The following is a 17,058-nucleotide window of genomic DNA, read 5'->3' as shown; positions in this document are numbered from 1 at the left end:
GGCTTTTATTGTGATCTGCTGTCCCTAGTTTGTGTCTACAGTTTTTACATTACTGGTACTTAAGTGATGTAATGGATAATTGAATTACTCTGAAAACAGAATGTGCTGTGCTTTGATTTGAACATCTCATTGATAGAGGGGGGCGCACAGGCCCTTGTGGCTGAATAATACAGTACAATACATGTTACAAGCCACTGAATCACTTTGTGTGCAAGAAACCTGTGATTCTTTTGCCAACTTCAGTAAATCTGGCAACACTGTGTTATCTTTTGTTTGCTCGTGTCTTCCTGATATGTGTAATTTTGTATGTGTAATTCTAGGCTACTAAAATGACACTGTAGCATTTATGTACAATGTAATGCGTAGCTTGTTGAAATAGTCTTGAAATAGACGGGTTTGGAGCCTGTTTATACCCACTGCCAATAAAAGGTCTAATAGCTATGAAATAGAATGAAATAATGATACAGCGGCATCGTGACATTGACACATTTAAATGACGACAACTGCTTTTAGTCACGTTTCCCAAAAAGGTCATTTGGAAACTTTAAAAGCACTTTGCCATTAGTCACTTACCTAAGATAAAGAAGGCAGTAATCTCGGGCTCTTAAACATACAAGCTTGCTGGCACTGGAGGTCAGTGAGGTTAAGTACACTACCGGGACACGGAAAAGAAACAATACAGCATTATTGGACAAAATTAGTCCTGCATTCCAAATTTGTCACAAAACAGATTATCTCCAAGAGTGGCACTTGGTAGTAGTTTGAAGAGGACTAAAACTAGGTTCCTCTTTCCTTCTAAACTTGGCCGCTACCTCAAAGGGTAAACCGATATATTTATTGTTGTACTGTAGTTTCTCCTGTAGCTTGTTCTGTTCCCAGGGATTCCATTATGTCAACAGAAACTTACAATCCCTGCTTGCACTCGAGGTGTGTCCCTCCCAACGTAATGCACTGTCTGTGTTTGTGAGTGTGTTAATGACATACTTGTAATCAAAAGTGCAGATTAGTACCCTCCAGTGCATCAGCAGCCATACACAGACATATAATTTTCCCAGCGGGCCCTCATTACTCAAGTGCTGCGCTTTAATGGAGTAGTAGTGCAACATGGAGTCTGACTAAGCCCTCTTATTCGCCTCCACACTGTGTATCATGAACTCAACTGAGTGACGTTAGTGTGCTTTTAGGAGCTTTGCTGAGCTGTTTGCACTTGGCATCGGTTCAGATTTAGGGTTTGTGGGAAAATTTAATTTGTGTTTTTTAATAATTAACAGCAATGGCATGCAAGACATATTTGTAGGTTAGATATTTAACTTTTAGCATAACTAATTTTGGCCTCTTGTCCTTGTAGCCAGAGAGCTTCTCTTTCCCTTGTGCATTTCAACACCATCTGGCTCTGTTTTTGTTCTTCATTGTGGTTGTTTCACTTTCTCACAACCTTCCTCAGACCCTGCCAAAAAGCTATTTTCAGAGCATAAGTCTGAATAGACACGGGCAACAGCGTTTTCTCTTATTTGAGTTGGCCCTGTGCCAGGTGACATCAGCGAGAGCCGTGTACTGTTGTCCCTATTCTTCCCATTCTGCTATCACATCACACGGAGATGGATGTGTTAAGGAAACACAGTAGCACCGTGTCTGTTCTAGAGACACCTCTTTTCACTGTTCAAACTTAGTTTAATGTTTTTCCGTTTTATTGTAGGTAAAGTAAAACAGTATGAACTGTAGTGAATACTGCACAGCCTCTTTTCTTGTTTACTTGGTTTAAATTACTCCCTAAAGTTCTAAAAGATGAGCCTGTATTTGACATACTTGAGCTGCAGACTGTCACATGCTTGGACAATGACTCAGCGTAGTGTCCAGCAGTTTCAGCTGAGACCTGTGGGGCCCAGTGCAAGCAGTAATTATTCTGAAAAAGGTTCAGCACTTGTTCTACTTAAACCTTTCATGACTCAAAGTCTTTCAGGGATATTGCCCCTAATTCCTCAACACTCTACTGCCTCCACGCTGACCCCTTTGACCCCAGACGTCATTGGGTTCTTTACAAAAACAACCTTTCCCTGTGGATTGATTCTGAATAATAAGTTGTCTGTCTGAGCCTCACTGAATGTGGCCTACTCTTTACAGAAAAGGAGAATCCATATGAGGACGTTGACCTGAAGCGCAGGAGTCTGGGTCGAAAGTCATGTTTCACAGAGAGCAGCCGGTCGTGGAGCGCTGTGGAGCGGAAACTCAACTCTCCTCCTCAGGTGATGCATCTGCCTCTTCTGTCAGCGACGTTTATAGCTCTGACATATGAAAGAAAATGTATCTCTGAACCCAACAAAAATGTATGATATGTCGCAGTTGAGATAACAATCGTGTGAACTCTGCCATAATGAAGTGTTTCTGTACTTGCACCTTTTATTTGATTATTACTATTATGCAAGTGGCAGCTCTTCCACCAGAAAAGTTACATTCTGCACCTTTAATGTTTATCATCCTTCATACTGTTTCTGTACTTGACGTTCCTTTGTTGCATCAGCGGAAAATCAGATATGTTTATACCTTCTGAGAATCCGCAGAAAGGCCAGAGTGCATTGTTGGCTCGTGCACACCGGCACAAAGATCTCTCTCTCTCGGAGAAACAGGATTTTATTTTCCGTTATTAATAACAAGAATAGCCTCTGACATATTAACTGCCACCTTAATGCACCTGGACATTAACCAAACTACATTTCTGTGTCCTGTGTTGTTAGTTACCATCCAAGCCCAGTAGCCAGTCTCTGCGTTCAACTACTGGCAGCGACAGAAAGAACCATCGGACGTCCCAGCTGAGCAAACGGCACAGTCACAACGACATGCTGCTGCTGCCCCAGTCTCCCTGTGGGCTGCTGGACAACAACTTCTGTGGGACCAGCGACTCTCTGGGGTCGCACAGGCATTGGAGGATCCCAAAGGTGAATTGAATGCACACCTCTGCTGGGTTTAACAAAGGGCACACAACTAGCAAAACTGTTATAAATATTCAATGGAGAGACCCACCCAAATTCACCATAACGCAGCCTCCAGGTCTATTGTATGTTTGAAGTCTATGCATTTCTTTTTGTGCTGCGGTAAAAACCCTCCCTTCCTTCCTAGCTCTGAGACTTGCTAATGTTACTATAAATAAATCTAAGCTCATTATTGAAAACATCAGATACAAATTACGTTAAGCTCTGGAAAACACTTACTTTTACAATTCTCTAAACCTGTTCTTCTTTTTTTCTTTGCCTATTCCCGGTACATTTTCATGAAAACTGTAATTACGATTCATGTAGTTGTTTGTTGTACATCCCTGCAGAAGTAAATTATACACTTTTGGTTACACAATTTCTGTCTACCACTAACAAATCCTCTGTTGTCTCAAGCTGGTCCAAAGAATAAACTCCATTTACTGCACTAAACGTGGGAAGAAGAGGCTCAAAAAGTTGTCCATGTCCAACGTTGAGACAGCATCTTTACGAGGTGAGGCCAGAGACATATAAACGTTTCTTTTTGACATGGTGAAATTCCTCTCTGACTTGTGAAAATGACCTTGTCTGTCTGCAGATGACAACAGTGAAAGTGAGAGTGACTCGGATGACAGGTTCAAAGGTGAGAGACGTGTTTTATTTTTCGTTTGTTTATATGTGAGTTGGATTTGATATTTTGAGTTTTATACCAGACCCTCTTTGTTCTTTGGGGTCTTGGCATTGGGATAGACTACTCCATGCTATGCTTTTGTCTGTAACATGCCCTCTGTCCTCAGCTCACACACAGAGACTTCTCAAGCTCCAGTCAATCCTCCGGCGGGCCCCGAGCTACCGAACGCTGGAGCTGCAGCTCATCGAGTGGCAGGAGAGGGAGCTGTTTGAGTATTTTGTGGTAATTTCGCTAAAGAAGAAGCCTACCAAGAACTCATACTCTCCAGAAGTCACCTATCAATTTCCAAAGGTATAAGCTGTTCGAAGGTTGAATCATTTCACTTAAAGAAGTCATATTGTGCTTTTTCTGGCAGTAAATATATATTAAAAAAGTAAATATTTGTCTAAACCATCATGATCTCTAACAGGTCTGAACCAAGGGTGAACCAGGTCTATAATAAGACTAAACCCAAAGGAGGGGAAACATGTGGATATAAAGTATATAATGGGAATTTTCAGAGTAAAGGTGCCTTGGATGCAGGAGAAAATAAATCTAAAACATGCATAACTCACACAAAATTCCACTTTCAGTAAGTTAATGATGAGGGCAAACCATATAACGTAATTAAAAGTTGGTTTAGCATAAGAGCTCTCCTTTAAAGACCTGTTGCTATATAGTTTGTCCTGTTTACGCTTGGATACACTAAACTCAGTCTCACACAGGCGTCCCTAAGATATTTTTTGAATTACAGCTCACATTTAGTAATTTGGAGGGTCAAACCTACAATATATAATTATGTTAAATGTTTCTCAGAGAGGTTTTTGCTGTAGTGTTTGTGTGTTTGGGCGATTACTGCAAGTGGTGGCGTTTGAGGTCAGACGCTTCCACAAAGTATAATGCTGTAGCCATCACTTAGACTGACTGTTTTAGTTGAATTTGGGGGATTTTGGACACCCACTGACATTATAACATGGGACATGATTAAATCGCAGCTGAATCAACTCCCTTCTTATCATTTTTTGTACAAGATTAACCGTGTTTGGCTCTTAAAAAAATTCTAGAGCTGTATGTTTATAACCTTGTATGGGGATAATATTAGTAGTTTCTTTGTCTCACTGGGGTCCATAGGGATCATAGAAACGAGACACTTGAATGAGCCAACTGAGATTTTGCTTGTTCCCCCTCGCAGCTCGAGAGGCCCACCAAGCAGATGAGGGAAGCCGAGCAGAGACTGAAAGCGATTCCTCAGTTTTGTTTTCCTGACGCAAAAGACTGGAGTCCTGTGTCTGAATACACAAGGTAGTAACTCAAGTTGTTTCTATCTACCATGCATTTAGTGTATCAGCATCATCATCATTGTATAACTTTATTTTATTGTGATATATCATTAGTTTAAATGCAGTTTTAATATGCCCTATCTATAGTGAGACCTTCTCGTTTATGTTAACTGGGGAAGATGGCAGCAGGAGGTTTGGCTACTGCAGACGGCTGTTGGTAATGCACTTTTTTACTTTAATTTTGGGTGATTTCACAAAGGTTCACAATAACCACAATAGAAGGCCAACCTAAGTTCTGTTAAATTAACTTAAAATGTCTTATTCTTCTCAGAATGTAACGAATCCACCATAAATTGTCCTTTTGTTAGTGCTGTTTTTTGTGTGTGGCTGCAGTTTGTAATAATGGCCCTATCTTTGAAACATATTTGGACTTCACCCTCTAAAATACACATCATCTTACACATTTTCACAAAGAAGCATTCAAACTTTTGGTCAGCTGCTTGTCTTTTTATGAGCTGCTTTGAAGTCTGGCTTTACAATTTTCTTGTGGCTACCAACCCTGACCATGTGGGATCTTGTGAAATGTGGTGACTTTACTTAACTGTTCCCGTCCTACACTTTATTTTCTCATAAGGGGGAGTACACGCCCTGAAATCTGGTTTAAAATGCCCACTTTCCCATCACCTTTTTGATTGCCGCTGTTAATATGTTTGATAGGAACAGGTTTTAATCATAGCTCATCGCCGTAGCTCTGCTCCAATAACTGTTTCCTCCCTGTTGTTGTCTGTCCGGCCGTTGGCAGCAGCGAGGCATTCCTGAGGACTTGAATCAAGCAGCACATAGTTGATTTAATCATCCATTTGGAAAAGCAGGGGAGAAAATTGTATTCCTAATATGGACAAGCGAATTGGCTGTTCTTGAGTGCTTGTGTTCACTGTGTGGGTTCGAGTGTCTCTTGTCTGCGGACCCCTATGTGTTTGGTACACTTAATGGTCTCAGAGAGTGAACTGAAGGAGGTGATATGATCAGCAGAGGCAGATAAACTACATCTGTTTGGGAACGAGGTGCCCACATCAAAGACTTTCACCTTAGATTACAACCGAAATACATACTCTAAATAAACTACTTATCTTTCAACAAGTTATGTTGTTTTCACCAAGAATTAAACTAAGTGCTAATTATTTCTATTTGTGTCCTTTTGTCTCCAGCCAAGTGGTAAAGGACCTCGACTTCCAGAGGTTTACTGTGTGATAAGCAGACTGGGCTGTTTTGACTTGTTCTCCACGGTGAGTATACACACCGATGGGCTTAGCTGTAAATCATTCTCAACTCGTAGTTAGGCTTACTTTACTGAGAGATTTGTTTGGGGCCAACATTAACAGAAAAATCTTGATTCTGCTCTACAACATTGCAGCTTTTCCTTTATCAATGTTTGAAATAAATAAAAACATTTCTGGTGCAAATAGCACATCAAACACATAAAAGCTTTGCCTGTCAGGGTTGTAGACAGATTATAGATGGTTCTAAAGTAGACTTCTGGCATGTTTTCTCCAGATCCTGGATGAGGTTGAGAGGCGGAGGGGTATCTCCGCTGCCCTCGTCTATCCGTTTATGAGGAGTTTGATGGAGTCGCCCTTCCCTGCACCGGGGAAGCTCATCAAAGTGAAGACCTTTCTGCCTGGAGCAGGAAATGAGGTTAGACCTGTTGATAGCACTACATTTTCATATTGCTCTTTGAAGCAGAGGAAAGTTTTACTATTTGATTTTTATGTAGGTCATTGAGTTGAGACGACCCACTGATTCCAGATTGGAGCATGTGGACTTTGAGAGTCTGTTCAAATGTCTGAGTGTACGGCAGGTGATACGGGTTTTTGCATCGCTGCTGCTGGAACGAAGAGTCATCTTTGTGGCGGATAAACTCAGGTGGGTGCCGCGTCTTCTACGTATGACCCCTTCTCATGAGTTTTTCAAGAGTGAGGTGCAAAACAAAAACAAAAGCAAAATAAATGGGTCACATTGGTGAGAGTGGTTGCTGGAGGAGAAAGGATGGAGCTGATAAGATGTCCCTTGAGATCAAATGTCCCAGTCTAAGCTTCTGGTAACAACAGCATTGGTGCGAGTGGACAGGGAGGAGACACTGGTGGACATGTAATCTGTGCATGTATCAGGCCCAGTTTAAACAAACAGCAGCGGGGGGCAGTGACTGAGGGGAAAGAATGCACTTCCTGTGTGTGACTCTGCACTCGGTGAGATGTGGCTGCACTGTCACCGTTTGACTTCTGCGTTCACTCCCTAAGTTTGATTGACAGCACTCCGTGTCTCTTGAGATGAACGGTTAAAAGTCATTATAATGTGATAACATCGAAGAATCATTCAGTGGAAGCAATTCATTATATTAGTGTTACGATCCCACTATTATGAAAGACTGGTGTCATGGCATTGGCAAAGGTAATAGTTTAGTCTGCCAACCAAGTCGTTATTTAACTGAAAAAAAAAGAAAACACACACAGAGAGAGAAGGGTTTAACTACAAATAACACATCAAAAATAGCTACAAAAAGGAAGAAGACAATTTTTAAGTGTACAGTCTAATCTCACTTAAAGATAAAGTAATTTTTTGCGTCTGCTGCCCTGAGTTTAAACCCAAAGGCTGGAGGCTTGTGTGTAGATTGTAATGTGGATGTGTGCAGACATGCTGAGCTGCTGTGTTTGGGTTCTCTGGGAAGCACTGACAGGGCCCCACTGCATCACTAATGACTTCTATGATAAAAGGGCTACTCCCTCTGGAGCTTTGGTACATAATCTCTCCCAAAATACCTCCAGCAGAACATGATGTATGCATTTTTCTCTTGAAATTTTTATCCAACAAAAGCAGCGACAGGAAATACCATGATGTTGATCCAGGTGATGTCTTCCTTTTTGAGAACCATAAGTCCAAATATTAAAATGCAAGTGATATTTTTGTCTTTTGTAACCAACCACAAACTACTGTATTCGTTGTGAGGTGAAATGCCTGGTGACATCTGTTATCCTCCATGTCACCTCATGACAGATAAACCTCATTGAGCTGACTGAGCTTGGCCAGTGCTGTTATGTGAACAGGTCTGTTTGATCGAGGACGGTTGCTGCATGATGTGTTTATGACAGAGATTTGGCAGCTGCATTGCAATATTAACGCTCTATGGCTGGGTTGTTGATATAAATATTCAAACTTCATAATGCAAAAAACAAGGGTCATTTTGGAAGCTTGTGAATATTAATAAAATAAAACGTTTTCATATTATCTTTAGCTTATGTATATTTCTGCTTGTATTGTTTGTTTTGCAGTGTGATATATTGTCACAAAACAAATACTATATGTAAACTACTACTACTGCTACTACCGACTCAGTAACATAAAGCAACCTGTAAAACCATTTAAAAAGCATGATATTAGTTACTTATTCAACCTTCTATAGCTCAAATCTTATCTTTCCACCACAAAAATAACAAACATTTCCCAACTAGGGCAAAGAAAAGGTACAAACGATAAACAATGAGCCCCAAAAATATAGTTCCATCCATCATGTTTTGAATGACTATGGTGACAGGCCTAAGGGTGGGTGGCACATGCTCAAGAGTGTTTTATAGACATTCTTTTGTGATGTGTAACGTAAAGATGCAAACACCTGTATGAGAACATTTCCCTCTGTTGGTCGCAAGCTATTGAGACATTGTCTGTTTTTACTTTGCTTAAGATTAACAACAGACCCAATAGTGCATCTTGTGAGTGTTTGTCTTTTGGCAGTTTTGCAGTGAGACTGAACGTTTGTAACAGGTTTTGCAGCTGCACGGTGCTGTAAGTCTCAGACACAGATGAATTATTGCTTCAGCTGCTGCTGTTTTTCTAATCAAGGCGTATGGGAACATGCTAATTTCATTCAGACCTCTGTTCAGCTCAAACGTTTCTGTAACATGCCATGCGCTGCTGGCTCTGGGCCAAACCACTTTTAACAACCCGTTCTCCATGTGGTATTTAATTCAGAGTTGGGACAAGATCTGCAATGTAAACACGAGAAATGTTTTTGTTTTCCAAATTGGGTCCAATATTTTAGCAGCTGAGTTTTAAATTTGTCTCAAGCTGTCATGAATATTTACCTCCCTGAGCAGATTTTTACACACGGAGACAGTCTCATACACAAACACCTGCGCTCATTTGTAGTTTGGGATCCAACCGCTATTAGTGAAACATGCGTCGAGATTTCTGTTGGGAAGTCATTTTTCACTTGAATAATAATTGCTTCTGCTAGGCCCTGTGTGAAGCCAAAGAGCTCAGAATGAAATCCAGGGGCTAAAGATTCTTCTAGACAGGAAGTCAGGAAAAACTATTTGGGGAATAACGGGGCAAAAAAGTCTAAAATGTGTATAAATATACCAAATAAATCCCACTACTGTCACTACATACTGTCTCAAGTTTTAGAAAAAGAGTTATTTTCAGATCATTTTTTAAGACCTGTTTTGTCACACAGCTGCAGTTTTATGGCCCTTTAGCTAGAAAATCCAACCAGACTGCCGCTAAATGATTAATTAAATCAGAGTTGTGAGGGTTGGTTTTCCTTAGAGTTGAATGTGTACCGGCATGTGCATTTGTTGATCTATTCTTTTGTGTTTCTGTTCAGTAATTTGTGTTTCCATGTGCAGTATAATGTGGAAAGGCATTTAACTACCAATAAAAGAGATTGTTGACAAAAGCATTTGATGGAAAGCATGTTTTGTTACTCATTAAGTCGCTTGCTTACTCACTAAAGGGATGTTATTACTGGTTGTTGTGGAAAGGTTGAGCATATTCTGCACGTCCTTTAGTTAACAAACAGTTATTGTAAACAAATACACATTCAACCATTCGTGATTTGATAATGAGGACATCGTGTTGATCCATAAAACGTGATTACCGGTGAGATGCACATTCTTTGACAGCCAACAGGAAGCAAGAAATCAAATGCCCCAATGCCAAGTTGTTTCCAGCTCTACTTGTTTCATTTCATGTCCCCAACAAGTGTTTGATCTGACATCCTGAAGCTTTTTTGGATTATTATGAACGAACAGCAAAGTCACTCTCATTTTCCAAAGCGGCTTGAGTGGCAACGTCTGGCGGTGCTGCGTGTTTTCATAGCAAGTTCATCCTTTCCCCCGAGTGTGTGCGCTGGGACTGAGTGTAATGGATCCTTCTGGTATCAGCGCTGTGTTGGGCCGTGTGTAGCCTGTGGCGAAGGGTTCTGAGAGCAGTGCCCCTTCGCTCCCAGTTGGAACTTGTCAAAAACCCAGGAGACGAGATCTGTTAGGAATTATAAGTCCTCCTCAGGCAAATGGAAATCATTCAGGCGAAAGGTAGAAGCGCATGTACTTCATGTTGTGAGCAAACAAGGCCGGGAATTGAGCGGAATAGTCTCTTTTTGAACCCTAGAAATGTAAATCCTGAACATTTTGAGAAGTAAAGACATTGTGGTGTAAGGTTTAACTTGTTTGTATTGTTTATTCTTATTGCTTGCTTCCATAAAATATTTGCTCCGTAGTTATTTCGTATAGCAATTTGGCCAAGGATGCTGTACACTGACATAGCTTAATTCAGGCTTGGGACTGACACTAAATGCACACTGACAGTTTTAGGGCTGCAGTTGACTAAAGAAACTCCTGCTCCACTAAAGACAAGCCTTGTGCATCAGTTAGTCGACTAAAAGTGGCGAGGCGTGGCACTGGCAAAGCTCTTAAATCTAGTATCTCTACGATCAGACCTAAACCGCACTCTTGTAAAAAGTATATTAAACAGAAATGTAGTGGTAAACTGGTAGGCGTTTACATGTCAAAACACACGGCGAAGGACCCACAGAGACACTCCCAATTCACCCCCAAATGCTTATAGAGCCAGTCAAATACTTAGACCAATTAATTACCTGAACCACCAAAGGCCAACAGCCCTAGACACTTTAATTGTACATCCATTTAAATGCATTGGTATTGTGTCTTTAATGGGATGTTAGGGTTCCCGATTAGATTTTAATTTTGTCTTATTAAAAGCATATACAAAAGGCTGTCAATTAAAATGCCTTGAATATAAACTACGTTCAATAAACTTTTAATTATTGCCCTCTGATAATAAAGTTAGTCAAAGTTCTTCCAAAGTCGAATTAAAATGAGATTAATTGCACAGCCCTATGTGATGTGCATACCTCTTATCGGGACATAGTCAGATCAAAAGCCATAGTTTATTTTCCCTCCCTTTGTGTACATGGATTGGACTGTATGGAGGACAGAGGGGAAGAGGGGCGGCCTCTGTCAACAAGCCTTGGATCGTGAGAAAGGCGGGCAGCTATTTGTGATCTCCGTGTTACACCACAGCTGTCAAAGTCAAACTGTATCGGCCCTTGTCAGCGTCGCGTCAACAAGACATCGACTCAAACGCTGCATCACACCAGCCCTTGTCCAAATAACTGAGTAATGCCACAATAAACGGCTTTTCAAGTGGTTTGTGCTCTTCTGTGACGTTGAACAGTGAGTGGGAGGGAGCGCTTCATCTGCAAGCTGCTGTTGTTAAACAGTCTGCTCTTAATGAACTGTCACAATAAATCCTTATGATTACTTTAACCACTGACCATAAGTCTTCATCATGGCACCTGTTTGTGAGTGGAATAAGGGATAAAATGGCAGAGTGGTAGGTCTGTAGATCTTTAGTCATGTACTCGATTAATCGGTCGATGGTGTCTTAGTAGTTGACCAAAATTTGTATTAGTCGACGGATTTCTTTTCTGGGATTATTAGAAATCTGGGGTAAATTGTGAGTTAATTTGTCCCTGTCTGTTTGAGTTTATTGGTATTGTTAATGTTAATACCTAGTTTTTTGATGTAGTGTTTTGGAGTGTGTGAGTATGGTTTGGGTCAAATAATTGGTCTTATCATTGCAGCTTCATGCCAAGAACCACTGCAGTCCTAGAATGTAAGTCGGTGGGTGAATGAGCTGGAACACCCTCAGAACTGCAGGTCTTGTGGTCTGTATATGGCAATAAACAGGACAAACTTGTGAATTTAAAATGCTGAATAAGTAACTAATAGGTCTTAATGATCAACTGACGTCTCTGCGTTTACATTCGTTTTGTGTCTCTTCAGACTCACTACTTTTCATAGGCCATTTGAATACTTACTCAGCATGATTAAGCACACAATTCTCCAAAAAGGTTGCCGTGTTATATATCCTGCAATGTGTTTCGTCTCGATTATCTGGTGGGTCAACTTGCACTGTTTTGACTGTGCAGTGCCTTTTTCCACTGTATCGTCAGTGTTATGGAAACTCATCTGTGAAAATAAGGATCTGTTGTCTCTCTGCAGTACGTTGTCCAGCTGCATGCACGCGGTGGTGGCTCTGCTCTACCCCTTCTCCTGGCAGCACACCTTCATCCCAGTGCTGCCCGGGTCCATGCTGGACATCGTCTGCTGCCCCACACCGTTCCTCGTGGGGCTGCTTTCCAGCTCAGTGCCCAAGCTCAAAGAGTTACCTGTAGAAGAGGTGAGAGAGACACGGGAGCGCTGGACATTTGTCACTGAATGTCTTGTATGTAAGGATGTAGCCGACCAAAGAAATTCCTTGTCGGCTTAAGACATGACTTCTTGTGCATGAAAAAGCAGTGAAAAGGAAGTGTCCAGTAACTCCCAAAACTCCTGCTAACTCACTCATCACTCCTTTCTGCTGTTGTGCAAATACATTTAAAGGGGCTTGCATGTTCTCCCCGTGTCTGCAGAGGTTTCCTCCGTGTACTCTGGTTTCCCCGACCACTTAAAACATTTAAGATAGGCTCCTCCCCTCAGGAGGTCCAGGATGCCCCTGAAAAAGAGATGCAACATCTCAGAGGGACTTTCCTCGTTAAATAAAGGTAAAAATATTTTCTCCATTTATCTTTCTTATCTCCCGAGTTCAGCTTTACATCTGTATAATTTTGCAGATGTATAATGTTTCTCTACATTTGCATTGACATTTATTCCCTATTTACAAAACTAGTTTATCAGAGCAAAGTGGTCTTCTATACAAATCGTATTGCAATTAGGAAGGTTTGAATTGTACTTCAACCATAATGTTTTACCACTAAAGCTTCTCTTAAGCATTTCTCTTCTTGTGTTTTTAAGGCTTTAATGGTTGACTTGGGGACCGACCGCTTCATCCGACAGGTTAGTTCATCTTTAATTCAACAACAACAAGAAAGAAGCCCGTTGTTATCATTGTACCATGTTGGCTCCATGTTCCAAGCTTTAAAACCAAGACCAAACCACGTCTGTTTATGAAATCCTGACTTTGTGTTTGCGCTTGTTTACAGATGGACGACGAAGCCTCCCTGTTGCCACGGAAACTCCAGTCGGCTCTGGAGCAGGCACTGGAGCAGAGGAATGACCTCATCAGTCAGGACTCAGACAGCGAATCAGATGAAGGTGAATACGGGACAGGTCATGTGTGTGGACAGATGTGCGAGACAGTCTGGGACATGACGTCATGAAGAGCGGATAAGAATGAATCACCAACGTTTATTTTACAAGTGTAACAACCTCTTATTGGGCCATGTGACAAACGTGATAGGAAATGTAGGTTTAGTAAAAGCAGTAATAGTAGTATCACTAGATATACTGATAATACATAGAAGCAACAGTAGTAGTCCTACAGATATTTAAATTTTACTTGAGTATATTTGAGAAATTAGATTTTGAAGTAAGACATGCTATTCCTCCTGCACATATTGCTAGGTGTAGTAGGTGTATTAGTGATAAAAGTAATGTCTCTCTCTCTCTCTCCCTCTTTCTCCTCCCCCCTCTCTTTCTCTCTCTCTTTCTCTCTTCTCCCCTCTCTTTTCTCCCTCTTCTGTCTCTCTTTTCTCTCCCTCCCTTTCTTTCTCTCCCTCTCTCTCTTCTCTCTTCTCCCCCTCTCTTTTTCTCTCTCTCTCTTCTCTCCCTCCCTCTCTCTCTCTCTCTCTCTCTCGCTCTCTCTCTTAATACAGGAATTCCAGACAAAGCAAATAACACGTGTATTGAGTTATACAGTGCACTTTTAAATTAATACGTACTTTACTCTGTGCTGTGAAACATCTACATCTATTGTTTCATGAAGACTCAGAAAAACTTGTGATTTTCCACTCAACCTCCAGAGTAGTTATTCTAACATATTGCAAAAACTGGACCATACGTAAATGATTTTGAGACATTAAATACATTCTTAGTGTCTAGTTTCACTGCTGTATTGCTGCATGTCAAGAAATATATGAGTGGTTTTCTGTGTCCCCGCTGTCTGCATTCTTTCCCAAATTCCTTCATGCAGTGGATAAAAATGTTGGTGGTTGTTTTAAATCAGTTCCTGCCATTTCTGACTTGTTCGAACTTATCTTTAAACCAAACCAAAACACTTGCACAACGTGTAGTAACTGTTGGCATCTGATGTTTATTTACAAAGGTGTCAAACTGTCATGGCTCAAACCGGTTCATGAAGTCAGTCCTGCAGGAGACAACTGCATGGGGTAACAAAAGTAAAAAGGATGAATACCGGTAATACATTTTATACTCTTAAAGGAGGCAGGTACTTAGTGTTGAATTTTCTGATCACTAGAGCCTTGCAGAACAATCTGGATGAACTCAAACATGCGTGAATCAATCAAACTACAACTTTGAGTGAACTAATAATGAGGAAACACACGTGAAGCTCATTAAAGTTGAAAAACAATGTGGAGGATTTCGGCCATATCAAAAGTGGCAAAGTTCACTATGGTTAATTTGTTTTTGAGATATGAAGTTAAATTATTCATACAGGTTTATTTTGTCATACTTCCATTCAGTATATCAGATTATACATCATCACTTTTTAAGAAGGATTCCTTATAATTTTCTTTCTACAGAATATAATCTGATGTTAATTGTTCCCTGTCAAATATTTGTGTATATAGTGTCTTATATTATCATCATTGGAGGTTGTTTGCTTTGTGTCTACAGAATACAACTCCCTGACCAACCTGGTGTCGGAGGCTTTTATCCGGTTCTTCCTGGAGACCATCGGACACTACTCCCTGTTCATCACTCAGAACGAGCACGGAGAGCGGGCTCTCCAGAGGGAGCCTTTCAGGAAATCGGTGGCATCCAAAAGTATCCGACGATTCCTGGGCGTCTTCATGGAGTCCCAGATGTTTGCGGGTTTCATCCAAGATAGGGAGCTGAGGAAGACGAGAGCTAAAGGTGAAGAAAAGATACAGTCAATATAATATCCAAAACCAAGGTCTAAATATTTCCAAATTACAATTAAATTAAAAAATATAATTTATTGAGCTACTTACATCCATGATTCTATGATTGTATGAATTGTACAAAACTATTGGGTCCCTCTGGAAGTTTCTCCCGGGACCCCTGCACTTTTAACAGTGTACGTATGCTACCCCCTGGTGGTGAAACATGACCTTAACATTTTCACTGCATTTACACACTTCTTTCTACTGCCCTGCCCACGTGACTGGCTAAATGTTAAGTCCACAAAGTACAAAAACATGTAATTTAATTTAATTGTGTACATTGTTCTGGTTTTAGGGTTGTTTGAGCAAAGGGTGGATCAGTATTTGGAAGAGCTCCCAGACAGTGAGCAAAGTGGAGTCAACAAGTTTCTAAAAGGCCTTGGTGAGTTTTATTGTTGCAACCTTGTATACTATCACAAACATGTACAAGTAGAAGAAGTACTTATTTGTGGAGAACCTTTAATTATTACTCGAGTAGAAGCAATATCTGTAATAAATATTGCGACAACCACAGATTCAAATCCTCCATGTACCATTCTTAAATCAGCTGTTATTACTAATTTGACCACTGTCTTATCAACAAAGCTCAAAATTAATGATACACCGATATAAGAGTCAATATCGGTTCCTCTACTGGTAAAATTAATGTATTGGGTATCGCTTCTCAATCCTCCAATATTGATCCGATACTCCAATAAGCGATTTTGAAAGCACTAATATTGACGTTTGAAACCTAATTTTAAAGCTCAGAAGCCACAGAATTCAGCTACTGAGTTTATTTTACTCGTTGTACGTTTGGACAACCTGTTGAAGTCGTTTCGGCTGATATTGGCTGCTACTCCGAGCCCAAGTATCACAATCAGTATCTGAACTGGAAAAGTTGACACATCTCTACTCAAAATATGCAACTAATCTCAAGGACCCCTTCAAAAACAAGACATCTAAAGGGCTTATTATTCTTACTAAACAAATGTCCATATGTTAAATACACAAATGTTGTCAGAAACTACCGGTATGTAAGTAAGAACCTGTTTCGAGTTTTCTGTTGTTTCTGTAGTATCGCTTCTGGCTATTGTAACACATCTCACAACCTTTTGTCTTTCACAGGAAATAAAATGAAGTTTCTCCACAAAAAGAACTGAGAGGAACCCTACATTCACCAAAATCCCACAACGATGCCTTATAATGTTTTATATATTGTAAACATGTACATATTTACCAGTATGTTGGCTGTGATACTACTCCTTTTATTGTACTTAATAAAATAGCTCTAGCAAGATGGTACACAGCGAGCCAAGAATAAGTAAATTAACCACTGATGTCTTGTGTGCCTGTGAGTATTAGGATGAGTGAATCGTCTGACACTTGATATGTTATTTTGCATTTTTTCACAACATGGCGGTCCTCTGTAAACTTATTGGAAACTGTACATGCATCGAGACAATGAAGAATATGATTGTAACTATTGAGAAATCCTTTTGCAATCTTTTAATAAAACATCATTGAAATGTCTTGTGCCTGACAATTAATGAGGTTGGTGAGTGTATGTCATATGAAGGTCACATTTCATCATTCATTTCATATTTTTCTAACCCAAATCCTTCTTCATAAGGTCTTTTTTTTTTTTTTTTAAACCTTTTTAAGTCATTTTTTGCCATGTGATATATATCCACCTTCTTTTCATGTGACAACTCAATGACAGTCTCCCCCAAAACCTCACATAAGGAGAACGTAGGATCCCAAAAGGCTGGCACGTCTAGCACCAGCGACCGCATGCTGCTGCAGTAACCTAATTAAGTTGGAGGCATCACTGTGGCAGCTGTCAGTGCCGTGCTGTTCTTAGCTCCTCTGACTGACGTT

General features: G+C 40.5%; 2 protein-coding genes across 4 annotated transcripts in view; one reads left to right on the top strand and one right to left on the bottom strand.

The window, feature by feature from the left end:
* dennd2b (DENN domain containing 2B) overlaps positions 1 to 16,710 on the top strand; it is a 33,541-nt gene extending 16,831 nt beyond the window's left edge. For all 3 annotated transcript variants that reach the window (XM_072464463.1, XM_072464462.1, XM_072464464.1), the window contains 16 exons: positions 2,122 to 2,243; positions 2,733 to 2,933; positions 3,384 to 3,480; positions 3,565 to 3,609; positions 3,764 to 3,948; positions 4,829 to 4,938; positions 5,064 to 5,133; positions 6,125 to 6,202; positions 6,471 to 6,611; positions 6,691 to 6,839; positions 12,275 to 12,452; positions 13,067 to 13,108; positions 13,255 to 13,366; positions 14,909 to 15,148; positions 15,494 to 15,580; positions 16,306 to 16,710. In XM_072464463.1, coding sequence (XP_072320564.1) covers positions 2,122 to 2,243; positions 2,733 to 2,933; positions 3,384 to 3,480; positions 3,565 to 3,609; positions 3,764 to 3,948; positions 4,829 to 4,938; positions 5,064 to 5,133; positions 6,125 to 6,202; positions 6,471 to 6,611; positions 6,691 to 6,839; positions 12,275 to 12,452; positions 13,067 to 13,108; positions 13,255 to 13,366; positions 14,909 to 15,148; positions 15,494 to 15,580; positions 16,306 to 16,340 — 1,892 coding nt within the window. In that variant the 3' untranslated portion in view covers positions 16,341 to 16,710. The remainder of the gene's footprint in view (positions 1 to 2,121; positions 2,244 to 2,732; positions 2,934 to 3,383; positions 3,481 to 3,564; positions 3,610 to 3,763; positions 3,949 to 4,828; positions 4,939 to 5,063; positions 5,134 to 6,124; positions 6,203 to 6,470; positions 6,612 to 6,690; positions 6,840 to 12,274; positions 12,453 to 13,066; positions 13,109 to 13,254; positions 13,367 to 14,908; positions 15,149 to 15,493; positions 15,581 to 16,305) is intronic.
* Positions 1 to 17,058, bottom strand: part of rras2 (RAS related 2) — a 316,645-nt gene that overhangs the window by 53,123 nt on the left and 246,464 nt on the right. The window lies entirely within an intron of this gene.

Source organism: Eucyclogobius newberryi, unplaced genomic scaffold (genome assembly GCF_026437365.1).
Source record: "Eucyclogobius newberryi isolate DKJ021-1_F unplaced genomic scaffold, fEucNew1.0.hap1 SCAF_5, whole genome shotgun sequence".
NCBI lineage: Eukaryota > Metazoa > Chordata > Actinopteri > Gobiiformes > Gobiidae > Eucyclogobius > Eucyclogobius newberryi.
This window is presented reverse-complemented; position numbering and strand designations above follow the sequence as displayed.